The sequence below is a fragment of the Bombina bombina genome, chromosome 1 (genome assembly GCF_027579735.1).
Source record: "Bombina bombina isolate aBomBom1 chromosome 1, aBomBom1.pri, whole genome shotgun sequence".
NCBI classification, from domain to species: domain Eukaryota; kingdom Metazoa; phylum Chordata; class Amphibia; order Anura; family Bombinatoridae; genus Bombina; species Bombina bombina.
In genome coordinates this window covers 326,576,733-326,594,109 of record NC_069499.1, presented here as the reverse complement: position 1 = coordinate 326,594,109, position 17,377 = coordinate 326,576,733, and the positions used below count along the sequence as shown (strand labels likewise).

At 40.6% G+C, this 17,377-nt stretch overlaps 1 protein-coding gene across 1 annotated transcript in view; it reads left to right on the top strand.

The window, feature by feature from the left end:
* Positions 1–17,377, top strand: part of ERCC3 (ERCC excision repair 3, TFIIH core complex helicase subunit) — a gene marked incomplete in the record, with an annotated part of 196,538 nt that overhangs the window by 46,014 nt on the left and 133,147 nt on the right. Inside the window, 1 exon segment of the mRNA XM_053698101.1 lies at positions 2,531–2,733. Within this exon segment, the coding sequence (XP_053554076.1) occupies positions 2,531–2,733 (203 nt within the window).

The following is a 17,377-nucleotide window of genomic DNA, read 5'->3' as shown; positions in this document are numbered from 1 at the left end:
CACTTTTGTATACAACCGGAAGTGATGTATATACACTTCTAGTTCCATATAACGATGGAACGCATGTTTGCGTTCCAAGATAGATTGTTTGGCGCCACATGAATCTGGATGGGGTATGTACACATTTGTTATTTGATTGTATGCATTATATAAGTGTGAGATTTATACACTTTAATTCTGATGAAGGGGTGTAATCTCCCCGAAAACGTTCAATAAACCTTTGCTGTTTTTACTTTAAGAAACGCCTGTGATATTATTATTCTTTATTTATAAAGCGCCAACAGATTCTGCAGCTCTGCCCATGGGTACAAAGATAACAGTACAATGGAGAAACAATACAATAAAAGACAAAATTTTACAGACAAATACAGGGGGAGTTGAAGTCCCTATTCCCGTGGGAACTTACAATCTAGATGGGTAGGAGGATGGGAAACAGGAGGTGGGGACTGCAAAGGTGAGAATGATATTAGTGAGGAGATAGAGGGCAACTGTTAGTTAAGTGAAGTTAGTTTGTTGTTAAGTTGGGTGATAAGCTTCCCTGAACAGAAAGGTCTTTAGGGAACGTTTAAAGGAGGAGAGGTTAGTGGCAAGTCTGATAGCTCGAGGAAGTGCGTTCCAGAGGGTTTGTGCCGCACAAGAGAAGTCCTGTAGTCTAGCATGAGAGGAGGTGATGGTAGAGGATGCAAGAAGCAGGTCGTTGTTGGATCTTAGGGGGTGGGCAGGAGTATATTTGTTGATGAGTGAGGACAGGTAGGGTGGGGCAGCATTGATGAGGGCTTTGTAGGTCAGGGTGAGAATTTTTAATTTAACTCTGTTGTGAATGGGGAGCCAGTGAAGGGACTCAGAGAGGTGCAGCAGAAACAGAGCGTCGAGAGAGGTGGATTAGCCTTGCAGATGCATTTAGGATGGATTGGAGGGGAGAGAGGCGGGAGAGAGGGAGGCCAATTAATAAGTTGTTACAGTAGTCAAGTCGGGAAATTACCAGGGAGTGGATTAGCTGTTTAGTAGTTTCAGCACTCAGAAACAGATGAATTTTGGAGATATTGCGTAGGTGGTTGCGGCAGGATGAAGAGAGCGAGGCAGCGGACTTGGGGTGATAGGAAAATAGTGGTGCCGCCAACAGTGATAGAAAAATTAGAAACTGGAGTAGAGTTAGAGGGGGGAATTAGAAGTGTGTGTGTGTGTATGTATGTATGTATATGTGTGTGTGTGTATATGTATATATATATATATATATTTCTAATCTAGTGTTCACCGTAGGACCTATTTAAGGCTAGATTACATGTGCAGCGCTCATTTATCGCATGCAGGCAAATTCGCCCGTTTGCAGGCGTGCAATAAATCTGCGCTCCACTTGTAATCTAGCCCTAAATAGGTCCTACGGTGAACACTAAATAGATATGGATGTGTGTGTGTGTGTGTATATATGTGTTTACATTATTGATTATTTTTATATATATATTGTATGTATATACACACATTTTGCAAGTCATTCTAAAGTAGCAATTGTGGGCAGTGTAATACTTTCTAATATTATAACATTTTCTGCTATTTAATGCACAAATTAATTGTATGATTTAACATAAATTTATTTTATGATAATTTGAGCAATACAAAATGTTCATATTGGCTAAGGAGAGAGATGGGGCGGAGAGAAAAACGTTGCTTTTCTGGCTTATTTTAATTGGTTTAGTTTAATTTGATGTGAAGCAAATATGAAACATCTGTAACATCAACAATGATTTTAATTTGTGGACATCTAAAAATCATTCTGTTTAGTAAAAACATTGTCTTAAAGGGACAGTCTAGTCAAAATTAAACTTTCATGATTCAGAGCATGTCATTTTAAACAACTTTCCAATTCACTTTTATCATCTACTTTGCTTTGTTCTCTTGGTATTCTCTCAACCTAGATATGCTTATATGTTAATTTCTAATCCCTTGAAGGCTGCCTCTTATCTGTATGCATTTGATAGTTTTTCACAGCTAGAGGGCATTGGTTCCTGTGTGCCATATAGATAACATTGCGCTTTCGCCTATGGAGTTACTTATGAGAGGGCACTGATTGGCTAAAATACAAGTCTGTCAAAATAACTCAAATAAGGGGGCAGTCTGCAGAGGCTTATATACAGGTAATCAGAGGTAAAAAGAATATTAATATTACTGTGTTGGTTATGCAAAACTGGGGAGTTAGTAATAAAGGGATTATCTATCTTTTTAAACAAAAAAGAAATTCTGATGTAGACTGTCTCTTTAAAGCGAACAATTAACTGACATATACACACACAAAAAAGAACAAAAACTGAACTAAGGCGATTTTTACTTTTTTGTTCTTAGTCAATGGAGAAACCTGTTGCCTTAGTAAATTTATTTTTGTTCATAGCCCTTGTATTCTGCTAGCAATTAAGAAATTGCTTCTGTGCCTATTCATAACGATACTTTTCCAAGCAAGCAGTCTTTCTTGTTTAAAATGTATGCTTTCTTCTAAACTGGGTGCATATTTTTTTTTCTTTCTTTTTTTTCTCCCAAGGTCTGGTGTCCAATGTCTCCTGAATTCTACAGAGAATATGTCGCTATCAAAACAAAGAAGAGAATTTTGTTGTACACCATGAACCCAAATAAATTTAGAGCTTGCCAGTTCCTGATTAAGTTCCATGAACGGAGGAATGACAAGATTATTGTGTTTGCAGACAATGTATTTGCGCTAAAGGAGTTTGCCATCAGGCTGAACAAGTAAGTGGTGTAGAATATTGATTAAGGGGAAGCATTCTGTTTTTTGGCATTGGTTTGGCCAGTACAATGCAGTGGTAGTAAAAGTGATTTACAGCCATGAATACATACATTGTTCAATTTATAGTGCTTGTGCACTTTGTAGCTGGGGAAGGGATACCGTTTACTGGCCTTTAAAAGGATTTTCAAATGCCCACATGACTGCTAAGCTTTAAATATCATGTACATACTTTTTACTGTTGTTCACTGGAACAGACATTTTTCAGGATTGGAATGTTTGTTTATTTGCATAAATATACATTAAAGATGTGGAAACATTTGATGTCTCGAGTATCATATTGGCACAGAAAATGTCAAGCTACTTTAGCTTGTTAGGAAGGTGCAATCATTTAAATGTTAGTGCAATTTCTAACACTTGCCAGCTGTGATAAATTGGGAGTTCTGAGAGATCTAATCTCAGGAATGTGCACGCTTGATTTAACAATAGGTCAACACATTTGATGTTGTGGAGAATAGCAGTAAAGACCTTGTATCCAATTATCAAGGCAAATACTCCTGAACAACCACTATTCAAAATCACCCACTATTCAAAATCACATGGCAGAACTATCACACGTCCAGTATGTTGTTGTACACATAATTTCCCCAGATGCTTTCATTATTGCATGAAACAATAAGACACATTTCTCTTACATTGGTGTATCCGGTCCACGGCTTCATCCTTACTTGTGGGATATTCTCAATCCCTACAGGAAGTGGCAAAGAGAGCACACAGCAGAGTTGTCCATATAGCTCCCCTCAGGCTCCGCCCCCCCAGTCATTCTCTTTGCCGCTCTAAGAAGTAGCATCTCCACGGAAGGGTAAAGAGTTTGTGGTGTTAGATTTGTAGTTTTTATTTCTTCTATCAAAAGTTTGTTATTTTAAAATAGTGCCGGTTTGTACTATTTACTCTGAGGCAGAAAGTGATGAAGATTTCTGCTGAGAGGAATATGATTTTAGCACCAGTAACTAAAATCCATTGCTGTTCCCACGCAGGACTGTTGAATACCGGAGAACTTCAGTTGGGGGGAACAGTTTGCAGGCTTAACTGCTTCAGGTATGATCAGTCATTTTTCTAACAAGACCCAGTAATGCTAGAAGACTGACAGGAATCCCCACGGGGGTAAGTAAGCCATTTTTCTCAGACTCTGTATAAAATGATGGCTTAGATTAAGGGCTTATTTCTGGTTGACACTATTTTGGGCTTAATCGATTGCTTTATTAGCATGATTTCAAGATGAATCTGGTGTTTTTAGACTTATAAAACACTTATGGGGTTTGTTTTTTCGCCTGGCACTTTATTAGACACCTAACCTATCTCAAAGGCCCCATCACTCTGGAATGAAGAGGGAGGGGGCCTCATTTTCGCGCCTCAGTTGCGCTGTTGTTTTTACTAGACAGTTCATGCTGCTTCACGTGTGGAGTCCAGAAACCTCAGAGAGGACTTCAGAGAGGCTTATTTCTTCTTCAAATAATCCCTAAGGAAGGTAAAAGCCACAGTAGAGGCTGTGGCATCGTGCTGTAGTGTTTATAACCGGTTAACTGCTGTTTTTAGCTCCGGTTTGGGCATTAAGGGGTTAATTGATCTGAAAATTTGTGTGCAATCATTTCAAAGCATTAGGATAATGTGGTGAAAATTTCATTAAGATCGGATGTTTATTTGATGGTTATTTGATGTTTTGGTAATAAAGTGTGTACTTTTTATTATTTAAACACACAGTAAAGTTTTTTCAAAAAGTATTTTTTCTTGCATTATAGTGCTGTCTAAGTCTGTCAAACATGTCTGAGCCTTCAGATAGCCCTTGTTCTGTATGTTTAAAAGCCATGGCGGTACCCCCATTGCATTTGTGTTTAAATTGTGCTATAGCGTCCAAGCAGTTTAAGGACCATGCAGTGACACTTAAAAATGTAGCCCAAGATGATTCTTTAGCTGAAGGTAGTGAGGATAGTACTCTCTCCTCTCCTTCTGTGTCGACACCAGCTATGCCCGCGCAAGCGATGCCCAGTACCTCTAGCGCATCGATCCCTATTACTTTGCAACAGTTAGCAGCAGTAATGGATAATTCTCTCGCAGCATTTTTATCCAAACTGCCAGCATTTCCATGGAAGCGCGATAGCTCAGTTTTAAATACAGAGAATGAGCAATCAGACGCAGTGGATAATTTATCTGTAGTGCCCTCACAACAATCTGACTTGGCGGTGAGGGAGGGTCTGTCTGAGGGAGAAATTTCTGACACAGGAAAAGTTTTTCTCAGCAGGCAGAGCCAGATACCATAGCATTTAAATTTTAAGCTAGAACACCTCTGCGCCCTGCTTAAGGAGGTCCTGGCTACGCTAGATGATTGTGACCCCTTGGTGGTCCCAGAAAAATTGTGTAAAATGGACAAATTCTTAGAGGTCCCGGTACACACTGACGCGTTTCCGATACCTAAGAGGGTGGCGGATATTGTGACTAGGGAGTGGGAGAGACCAGGTGTACCCTTTGTTCCCCCTCCTATATTTAAGAAAATGTTCCCCATTGTTGACCCCAGAAGGGAAGCGTGGCAGACGGTCCCTAAGGTAGAGGGAGCAGTTTCAACACTAGCCAAGCGCACGACTATACCAATAGAAGACAGTTGCGCTTTCAAAGATCCTATGGATAAAAAGTTAGGTTTACTTAAGAGAATATTTGTTCAACAAGGTTTCCTTCTTCAACCAATTTCTTGCATTATTCCTGTAACCACTGCAGCGGCTTTTTGGTTTGAGGAACTGGAAAACTCGCTCCAGAAGGAGACTTCTTATGATGAGGTCATGGACAGAATTCATGCCCTGAAGTTGGCTAATTCTTTCATCACAGACGCCGCTTTTCAGTTAGCTAAATTAGCGGCGAAAAATTCTGGTTTTGCCATTGTGGCGCGCAGAGCGCTTTGGCTAAAATCATGGTCGGCGGACGTGTCGTCCAAAACAAAATTGCTTAATATTCCTTTCAAGGGTAAGACCCTATTCGGGCCAGAGTTGAAAGAGATTATTTCAGATATCACTGGGGGGGACTTAAAGGATGCGTACCTGCATATTCCTATCCACAAAGATCACCATCAGTTCCTGAGGTTCGCCTTTCTGGACAAGCATTACCAGTTCGTGGCTCTTCCCTTCGGATTGGCCACTGCTCCCAGAATTTTCACAAAGGTGCTAGGGTCTCTTCTAGCGGTGCTAAGACCAAGGGGCATTGCAGTAGCACCTTACCTACATCTTAATGCAAGCGTCGTTCTTTCACAAAGCAAAGGCTCATACGGACATTGTTCTGGCCTTTCTAAGGTCTCACGGGTGGAAGGTGAACGTAGAAAAGAGTTCTCTGTCCCTGTTCACAAGGGTTCCCTTCCTGGGAACAATAATAGACTCGGTAGAAATGAAAATCTTTCTGACGGAGGTCAGGAAGTCAAAACTTTCGAACACTTGTCGAGTTCTTCATGCCATTCCTCAACCCTCCGTGGCTCAGTGCATGGAGGTAATAGGGCTAATGGTTGCGGCAATGGACGTGGTCCCTTTTGCTCGAATTCATCTAAGACCACTGCTACTGTGCATGCTCAAACAGTGGAATGGGGATTATGTGGATTTGTCTCCCCAAATACAAATGGACCAGAAAACCAGAGACTCACTCCTCTGGTGGTTGTCTCAGGATCACCTGTCTCAGGGAATGAGTTTCCGCAGACCAGAGTGGATCATTGTCACGACCGACGCCAGCCTCTTAGGCTGGGGTGCGGTCTGGGATTCCCTGAAAGCTCAGGGTCTATGGTCTCGGGAAGAATCTCTTCTTCTGATAAACATTTTGGAATTGAGAGCGATATTCAATGCGCTCCAGGCCTGGCCTCAGCTAGCGGAGGCCAAATTCATCAGATTTCAGTCGGACAACATCACAACTGTAGCGTACATCAATCATCAGGGAGGAACAAAGAGCTCCCTGGCGATGAGGGAGGTATCCAAGATCATCAAATGGGCAGAGGATAACTCCTGCCATTTATCAGCAATTCACATCCCAGGAGTGGACAACTGGGAGGCGGATTATCTGAGTTGTCAGACTTTCCATCCAGGGGAGTGGGAACTCCACCCGGAGGTTTTTGCCCAGTTAACCCAACTATGGGGCCTTCCAGATCTGGATCTGATGGCGTCACGTCAGAACTCCAAAGTTCCACGTTACGAGTCCAGGTCCAGGGATCCCAAGGCGACATTGGTAGATGCCTTAGTGGCGCCTTGGTCGTTCAATCTAGCTTATGTCTTTCCACCGTTTCCTCTTCTCCCTCGGCTAGTAGCCAGGATCAAGCAGGAGAAGGCTTCGGTAATTCTGATAGCTCCTGCGTGGCCACTCAGGACTGGGTATGCAGAGCTGGTGGATATGTCATCGGCTCCACTGTGGAAGCTACCTTTGAGGCAGGACCTTCTAAACCAAGGTCCATTCAAGCATCCAAACCTAGTTTCTCTACAACTGACTGCTTGGAGATTGAACGCTTAATTCTAGCTAAGCGTGGGTTCTCTGAATCAGTTATAGATACTCTGATCCAGGCTAGAAAGCCTGTTACCAGGAAAATTTACCATAAGATATGGCGGAAATATCTTTGTTGGTGCGAATCCAAGGGTTACTCATGGAGTAAGATTAGGATTCCAAGGTTACTATCCTTTCTCCAAGAAGGATTGGAGAAAGGTCTGTCAGCTAGTTCCTTAAAAGGACAGATATCTGCTCTGTCTGTTCTGTTACACAAGCGTCTGGCAGCCGTGCCAGATGTTCAGGCGTTTGTACAGGCCTTAGTCAGAATCAAGCCTGTCTACAGACCTGTGGCTCCTCCATGGAGCCTAAATTTAGTTCTTTCAGTTCTTCAAGGGGTTCCGTTTGAACCCTTACATTCCATAGATATTAAGTTACTATCTTGGAAAGTTATGTTTTTGGTAGCTATTTCTTCTGCTAGAAGAGTTTCTGAATTGTCTGCTTTGCAGTGTAATTCACCCTATCTGGTGTTCCATACAGATAAGGTTGTTTTGCGTACCAAACCTGGTTTTCTTCCAAAAGTGGTTTCCAATAAGAATATTAACCAGGAAATAGTTGTTACTTCTCTGTGTCCTAATCCAGTTTCTAAGAAGGAACGTCTGTTACACAATCTTGATGTGGTTCGTGCTTTAAAGTTCTATTTAGAAGCAACTAAGGATTTCAGGCAAACATCATCCTTGTTTGTTGTCTATTCTGGTAAGAGGAGAGGTCAAAAAGCGACTGCTACCTCTCTTTCTTTCTGGCTGAAAAGCATCATCCGATTGGCTTATGAGACTGCTGGACGGCAGCCTCCTCAACGAATTACAGCTCATTCCACTAGAACTGTGGCTTCCACATGGCCTTTCAAGAATGAGGCTTCTGTTGAACAGATCTGTAAGGCAGCGACTTGGTCTTCACTGCATACATTTGCCAAATTTTACAAATTCGATACTTTTGCTTCTTCGGAGGCTATTTTTGGGAGAAAGGTTTTGCAAGCAGTGGTGCCTTCTGTTTAGGTTACCTGACTTGTTCCCTCCCTTCATCCATGTCCTAAAGCTTTGGTATTGGTTCCCACAAGTAAGGATGAAGCCGTGGACCGGATACACCAATGTAAGAGAAAACAGAATTTATTCTTACCTGATAAATTTCTTTCTCTTACGGTGTATCCGGTCCACGGCCCACCCTGGCAATTTAGTCAGGTTTAAATTTTATTTTTGTAAACTACAGTCACCACTGCACCCTATGGTTCTCCTTTTTCTCCTAACCGTCGGTCGAATGACTGGGGGGGCGGAGCCTGAGGGGAGCTATATGGACAGCTCTGCTGTGTGCTCTCTTTGCCACTTCCTGTAGGGATTGAGACTATCCCACAAGTAAGGATGAAGCCGTGGACTGGATACACCGTAAGAGAAAGAAATTTATCAGGTAAGCATAAATTCTGTTTTTTACCCCTTATCAGCTGTGTTAGCTGTAATTACTATTTAACCACTTAAAGGACCAGTCAACACTGTACATTTGCATAATCAACAAATGCATGATAAGAAGACAATGCAATAGCACTTAGTCTGAACTTCAAATGAGTAGTAGATTTTTGTTAAATAAATTGCAAACTTATGTCTATTTCCACTCCCCCTGTATCATGTGACAGCCATCAGCCAATCACAAATGCATATACGTATATGCTGTGAATTCTTGCCCATGCTCAGTAGGAGTTGGTGACTCAAAAAGTGTAAATATAAAAAGACTGTGCACATTTTGTTAATGGAAGAAAATTGGAAAGTTGTTTAAAATTGCATGCTGTATCTGAATCATGAAGTTTAATTTTGACTTGAGTGTCCCTTTAACGACACACGTCGTACAGGGTACGTCATACACTAACTGGTCGTTAAAGACCAACGACGTACCCTTTACGTTGTTAGGGGTTTAAAGCGTCTGGAAGCGATATTGATGCATCACTGCAATACCCTTTTCGGCCAATCGATGCAGAGAGGGCCACTCTGTGGCCCCCTCTGCATAGGCCAGCGATGGTGCCGATCGTTGGTGAGTGGGAGCAGCTGCAGGGAGGCGGTGGGCGGTCCATTGCTGGACACGTTCCGGTGACACCGGCCACTGTTCTGGGAGGGTGGGCGGGAGCTTGAGCGCGCAGACGACAGTCCGATCCATGGCAGGAGGGAGAGGGGAAATGTTGTTGGGAATGGGATCTGGGAGGGGGGTAGGATAATGAGGGGGGGGGGGGCAGCTACACTACGTAAAAATGTGAAGAAGAAAAAAAAAGCAAATTTGTTAAGAAATTTGGGTACTGGCAGGCAGCTGCTAGTACCTAAAATGGCCACAAATAGGAAGGGGGGGGGGGGGACATTAAGAGAGCTGTTTGGGGGGGATTGTGGAGGTTGGGGGGTAGGGTGAACCTACACTGCAGAAACTATTTGTTTTAAAAAAATATTTTCTGCCAGTACTTAAGATGGCGGTGACAATTGTGGGATGGGGAGGGAATAGAGCTGTTTGTGAGGGGTTAGGGGGTGGGATGTGTCAGGTGGGAAACAGAAGCGGCGGCATTTAATGGCCTAATTGCCAAAAAGCAAAGCCAAAGCCATATATGTCTTTTCATCAGGATAAGGCAGTTTTGCAGACTTAATTTAAATTCTTACCTAAATTTGTGAATTCCAACAACATTAGTAGGGAAATTGTTGTCCCTTCTTTGTGTCCCCATCCTAAGAATTCTTTGGAAAAATCTTTACATTCTTTGGATGTGGTGAGAGCTTTGAAATATTATGTTGAAGCTACTAAAGATTTCAGGAAGACTTCTAGTCTATTTGTTATCTTTTCTGATTCTAGGAAAGGTCAGAAGGCTTCTGCCATTTCTTTGGCATCTTGGTTAAAGCTTTTGATTCATCACGCTTATTTGGAGTCGGGTAAATCCCTGCCTCAGAGGATTACAGCTCATTCTACTAGGTCAGTTTCCACTTTCGGGGCTTTTAAGAATGAAGCTTCAGTTGATCAGATTTGCAAAGCAGCAACTTGGTCTTCTTTGCATATATTTACTAAATTCTACCATTTTGATGTTTTTTTTCTTCTTCAGAAGCAGTTTTTGGTAGAAAAGTTCTTCAGGCAGCTGTTTCAGTTTGATTCTTCTGCTTATATTTTCAGTTTTTTTCTTTTCCATTATAAGATTAAAACTTATGATTTGGGTTGTGGATTCATTTTTTCAGCGGAATTGGCTGTCTTTATTTTTTATCCCTCCCTCTCTAGTGACTCTTGCGTAGAGTTCCACATCTTGGGTATTGCTATCCCAAACGTCACTAGCTCATGGACTCTTGCCGATTACATGAAAGAAAACATAATTTATGTAAGAATTTACCTGATAAATTAATTTCTTTCATATTGGCAAGAGTCCATGAGGCCCACCCTTTTTTATGGTGGTTATGATTCTTTTGTATAAAGCACAATTATTCCAATTCCTTTGTTTATGCTTTTGCTCCTTTCTTTATCACCCCACTTCTTGGCTATTTGTTAAACTGAATTGTGGGTGTGGTGAGGGGTGTATCTATAGGCATTTTGAGGTTTGGGAAACTTTGCTAGCTCATGGACTCTTGCCAATATGAAAGAAATGAATTTATCAGGTAAATTCTTACATAAATTATGTTTTTTTGGGTTTAATAACCCTTTAAGGGTAAGAAATTGAAAAATGGCTTTGTTCCTAAGGGGTTATAAAACATAAAGACATATCTCAACCACATAAAGTTACACCTAATAACACTATATAAATTCTCCATTTTGTTGCTGGCCACACAGCTGCTCACACAGAGAAAATATCTACATTTGTTTTATGGCACCGATTCTTCAGCACCATGCAACAATTACTTGTAACTGTAGCATAAAATTAAGCAATGTTACATATTTGCTTTTATACATGAATCGCTGTTTCAAATGGTTTTCACAAATTTCACTTTTCTGTTGGTCTAAAATATGCGTGCATACATATCCGTGTTCTCCACAGAAAATTCTGCCATCCCATAGCTTTTCCCTTTTACTTAAACATATACTGTAAGTGGAGTGTGGTGTAAGTCAGTGGAGTGTGGTCATCTGTAATCAGTGAGGGATATTTTTTATTATCTTACTTTAAACAGACATGAAACCCAGTTATTTTTTTTCATGATTCAGATAGAAGTAAATAAGAAAGTTATTTAAAATGACTCTATTTATTTGTTCTCTTGGTATCCCTTAGCAAAGAAGCAATCTCTTGAACACAGCTAATTTTATAATAGATACAATTTTCCAAATCCAAACTTTTTCTGAATCCATATTTTTTAAATTAATATATTTATCAAAATGACTTTTTCCCTGCCTGTAAGTAGCAATTTGCTTTTTGTGTTCTAAAATAGTCTATATTTATTTAAAACAACAAATATTGCCTTTCTGATTACAGTACTATAAGGGTACTATGTATACAAAGTATTACAAATGATATAAAACTACCTTTAGCCTAAATGCATAGGCTGTATTATGACATGTAAATATTGCCTAAAGGACATAAGATATTACTGTTTACACTTAGGGGCCCATTTATCAAGCTCCGTACGGAGCTTGTGAGCTCTAAAGACCGCTGCTCCATAACCTGTCCGTCTGCTCTGAGCAGGCGGACAGACATCGCCGCAATTCAACTCGATCGAGTACGATCGGGTTGATTGACACCCCCTGCTGGCGGCCGATTGGCCGTGAGTCTGCAGGGGGCGGAGTTGCACCAGCAGCTCTTGTGAGCTGCTGGTGCAATGCTGAATACGGAGAGCGTATTGCTCTCCGTATTCAGCGAGGTCTGGCGGACCTGATCTGCACTGTCGGATCAGGTCCGCCAGACTTTGATAAATTGGGGCCTTAGTCCCATCCCCTCTCCAAGCTGTCCCATTTTAAAGCTGCAGGAATTCCAAAATCCAAACTATTCTGATATCCAAACCTTTTCTGGTCCCAAGTAGTTTTGATAAAGGGTTTTCTACCTGTAGAAGTAAATTGAATGCTTTTTTAAATTTGTATGCTTTGGCTGAGACACCAAATAAAAATTTTGGATTTCATGTCCCTTTAGCACTTGTTAGGGGTCAATTGGCTAGAAATAAAATTAAAATAAAGGTTTAGTTTAAAATTGTTAGCAACAATTTACAGACAAAATATTTAAACTGAACATTTGTAAGCATTTTTACTTATAATATTTGCTGTTATGATTTTTACTTTATTCATGTGCCCTTGTCTGTTGTGTTTTGTCAGCGTGGTGTCATTATGAAGTAGCTTGGTGGGGGGCAGTATAATATGTTGCAATACCATAACACAGGGCTTGACAAACCCAGTAGCCAGGGAGCCACTATCTTCAAAAAAAATTTCCCTGGCTCCTAAATGTTTTTGGATATTCTCCATATATTTAACACTTTTTGGCTCCTAAATATTCAACTATATTGGCCCATTTTTTGTTCAAACCCCTGGATAGCGCTTGTTGATTGGAGGGTACATTTAGCCACCAATCAGCAAGCGGAACCCAGGTGCTGAAGCAAAAAATGCGCCGGCTCCTTAGCTTAGATTTCTACTTTTTTTAAAGAAAGATAGCAAGAAAATGAAGAAAAATTAATAAAAGGAGTAAATTAGAAAGTTGCTAAAAAATTCATGCTCTGTCTGTCTGAATCGTGAAAGAAAATAATTTGGGTTTAGTATCCCTTTAACCCCTTAATGACCAAGGACGTGCCAGGCACGTCCTACAAAAAGTGTCAGTTAATGACCAAGGATGTGCCTGGCACATCATCTGGGGTTTAAAGCGCTGGAAGTGATTGTGATCGCTTCCAGACGCTTTCAGGGTATTGCAGTGATGCCTCTATATTGAGAATGGGAGGAGACCATAAAATTAAAAAACACAGGCGCTAAACAGCTTAAAATAGAAAGTGTTTGTAAAAAATGTGTATAAAAGAGTGATTTGCGAGCATATAACGCTATCTATATATGCAGATAGTGACACCCAGTGCGGATTGGTTCAACAAAGGAAGTGTAAACAAATAGTTATATATAAAAAATATAATTTTAATTACATATGTGAAAGGATAAAAAATGATGATTTACACACATAAAAAAGCGCTGATCAGGCGCGAGATTGAAGTGTAGTATACATATTGGCAACAATGTGATACAAATGATAAAACAATGTGAAAAGTTTAATTAATTTTCCAGTTGAGATTCGATGTGATGATATTTCCAAATGGCCCAAATTTCGAAGAAGGATTTGAAACTTCGATAAGAGCTGGAACGAGATGAGGAAGACCAATAAACGGCAGAAAAGGCAACAAAATAAGGTTTTCACTTTTACTTACACCGGAGATCGGTGATTGAATCCTGTATGTTCCTTTCAGTGGCGTAAAACTCCAGGCCGCAGTGGGCAGCGAAAATCAATCCAGCAGAGAATATGCAAACACCTTTGCACAGGTAACTGGAAAACTGCACCTACGGAGGCCGGAGAGGGACAAGAGAAGAACAGAAAAGAGCAACGCGTTTCAACCCGTGAACCGGGTCTTTTTCAAGGGCTTGAAAAAGACCTGGTTCACGGGTTGAAACGCGTTGCTCTTTTCTGTTCTTCTCTTGTCCCTCTCCGGCCTCCGTAGGTGCAGTTTTCCAGTTACCTGTGCAAAGGTGTTTGCATATTCTCTGCTGGATTGATTTTCGCTGCCCACTGCGGCCTGGAGTTTTACGCCACTGAAAGGAACATACAGGATTCAATCACCGATCTCCGGTGTAAGTAAAAGTGAAAACCTTATTTTGTTGCCTTTTCTGCCGTTTATTGGTCTTCCTCATCTCGTTCCAGCTCTTATCGAAGTTTCAAATCCTTCTTCGAAATTTGGGCCATTTGGAAATATCATCACATCGAATCTCAACTGGAAAATTAATTATACTTTTCACATTGTTTTATTGTTTTATCATTTGTATCACATTGTTGCCAATATGTATACTACACTTCAATCTCGCGCCTGATCAGCGCTTTTTTATGTGTGTAAATCATCATTTTTTATCCTTTCACATATGTAATTAAAATTATATTTTTTATATATAACTATTTGTTTACACTTCCTTTGTTGAACCAATCCGCACTGGGTGTCACTATCTGCATATATAGATAGCGTTATATGCTCGCAAATCACTCTTTTATACACATTTTTTACAAACAATTTCTATTTTAAGCTGTTTAGCGCCTGTGTTTTTGAATTTTATGGTCTCCTCCCAGAGTCCATATATATTCTTTCCAAATCACTTTACTAATTGAGGTTGGGAGTTTCCTCTTTATTTTCACAGGTTTAATAGTATTCCTTTTTTTGCGCAGTTAACCCTTTTGTCTTTTTGCCTCTATATTGAGGCATCACTGCAATACCCTTTTTTACCCACCTCGTTCCCGATCGTTGGTGGGTGGGAGCCATGGCAGGGAGGTGGCCAATCGCTGGAGCAGTTTGGGCGGCTGTTCTGTGAGTTAGGCGGGAGCGGGCGCAAGGGAGGGGACGGGGGCACGCAACCGCTTTATACATAATGATAATCGAAGGCGTGAGGGGGAGGGGGGAAATAATTGTTGGGAAAGGGATCTGTGAGGGGGGTAGGATAATGAGGGGGGCAGCTACACTACAAAAAAATGGTTATAAAAAAAAAATAAAAAAAAATATGCACATTTCATTACAAACTGGGTACTGGCAGAGAGCTGCCAGTACCTAAGATGGCCACAAATAGGAAGAGGGTGGAGCTTAAGAGTTGGGGGGGGGGTTGTGGAGGTTAGGGGGAACCTACACTGCAGAAAAATAAATAAATAATAAAAAAAAGCTTATTTTAGTACTGGCAGACTTTCTGCCAGTACTTAAGATAGAGGTGACAATTGTGGGGTGGGGGAGGGAAGAGAGCTGTTTGAGAGGGGTCAGAGAGGGGTCAGGGGGTGGGATGTCAGGTGGGAGGCTGATCTCTACACTAAAGCTAAAATTAACCCTACAAGCTACCTAATTAACTCCTTCACTGCTGGGCATAATGCAAGTGTGGTGCGCTGCAGCATTTAGCTGCCTTCTAATTACCAAGAAGTAATGCCAAAACCATAAATATACATTTCTGAACAAAGGGGATCCCAGAAAAGCATTTACATGCCATTGTTGCCATAATTGCACAAGCTATTTGTAAATTTCAATGAGAAACCATAAGTTTGTAAAATAGTGAACAATTTTTTTTATTTGATCGCATTTGCGGTGAAATGGTGGCATGAAATATACCAAAAACTAAAATTATGCTTACCTGTTAATTTTCTTTTCTTCTGATGGGAAGAGTCCACAGCTGCATTAATTACTTTTGGGAAATAAGAACCTGGCCACCAGGAGGAGGCAAAGACACCCCAGCCAAAGGCTTAAATACCTCTCCCACTTCCCTCATCCCCCAGTCATTCTACCAAGGGAACAAGGAACAGTAGGAGAAATATCAGGGTGAAAAAGGTGCCAGAAGAGCAAAAATCAATACCGCTGCCACACAGCTAAAACACGGGCAGAGAGCTGTGGACTCTTCCCGTCAGAAGAAAAGAAAATGATCAGGTAAGCATAAGTTTTTCTTCTTAAACGGGAGGAGTCCACAGCTGCATTCGTTACTTTTGGGAAAACAATACCCAAGCTACAGAGGACACTGAATGCAAACAAAAGGATGGGAACAGAAGGGCACCACAGCCTGAAAAGACCCAACACCTACAGAAAAACTGTAACACATAAAACAAGGGGTTAGAAACCCAGAAACTGCCCATCAGTTAAATAACCTACAAGGTCGAGCTAGAGACCACTCAGATCCCTAGATCCATTGAGCACAAGCCACCCCCCCCCCCCAAGAAACCAAGTCTTGCGGGGCTTTCGAGCACCCAAGACTAACCCCCGACCCGAAGGAAGAACCTTCACATACCCCCAAGGGGGAAAAGAACGGAAGACCCGAGAATCTAAAGGCCCACCGACTAAGGAATAAAAATAGCAAGAGCAAGTGGTTCGCAAATCTAGCCCCTGCACATATACTATTCTGCTCCCATAAAGCAGAAAAAAACAGGACAAGTACAAAATAGAAGAAAGGTGTGTATGCGCGCTAACAGCTTGGGGGTAAATCGTTATAAAACTATATAAGTGGTCTACAAGAAAAAAATATATAAATACACAGTATATGTAAACAATATTTATTCAACTGTATAAATAAATTGGTCTAAAGTGAGGTGTTCATGGAGTGCATCATATATAAAATATACTAAAAACAAATATTAATATATGACCGGTCATACAAAAAATAACAATAACTTAAAACCTTAAAAATAATGAATAAATATTCACTTCAATGATCATACAGCCAAAATATGATCTTATAGCCAAAATGTGATTTTTAATCCTGTTTAAATCTTTTACCTACTATAGGTTAGAATACACTATACATGAAAGTAGGCATACCCTTTCTTTGTTTATTTTTATTTCTATTTTTGACTTATATTCTAAAATATTTTTGTATCTAACTATGCATGAAATGTCGATTTCATCAAGACATCTATGTCTATATAATATCTTATGAGACTAGATATATGTAGGGTTTTTAAAAAATTTAGAGTGACTTTCTTTATATGAATTAATTAGTCCACCTTAACATACTTCCACCTTAAGAGAGAGGTAATTGGAAACAGGGCGGATATATCCAACCAATCATTCATCAAGCACCTATTTATAAAGAAGCCATGAATCAGTCAGAACCATCTTGATAAAGCCATTGTTAATGGCGAAACACGTTGATGGGAACAAAGCAGTTTTAAATAACCAAGAATAAACCACTGATTCGAAAGATTACAACAGATTCAGCAGATTTACTCTGCGCAGAGTAAAGGACATTGGCCACAGCACGGATTTTCTTTTTCTTAGTACTGACGTAACGTGTGCTACACGGAGCTGCACGGACACCTGTGCCTTACCACAAGCAGATCGAATCAAGCTCATAGGAGAGCAGGTAGGCACACACAGGTGTAACAGCCCTGTAGTGTGGTTTATTGGTACTTATTCTCAACCGTTTAATGTGCAATACTACAGCATAATACATAATATATGTAAACCATCGACCCATTTT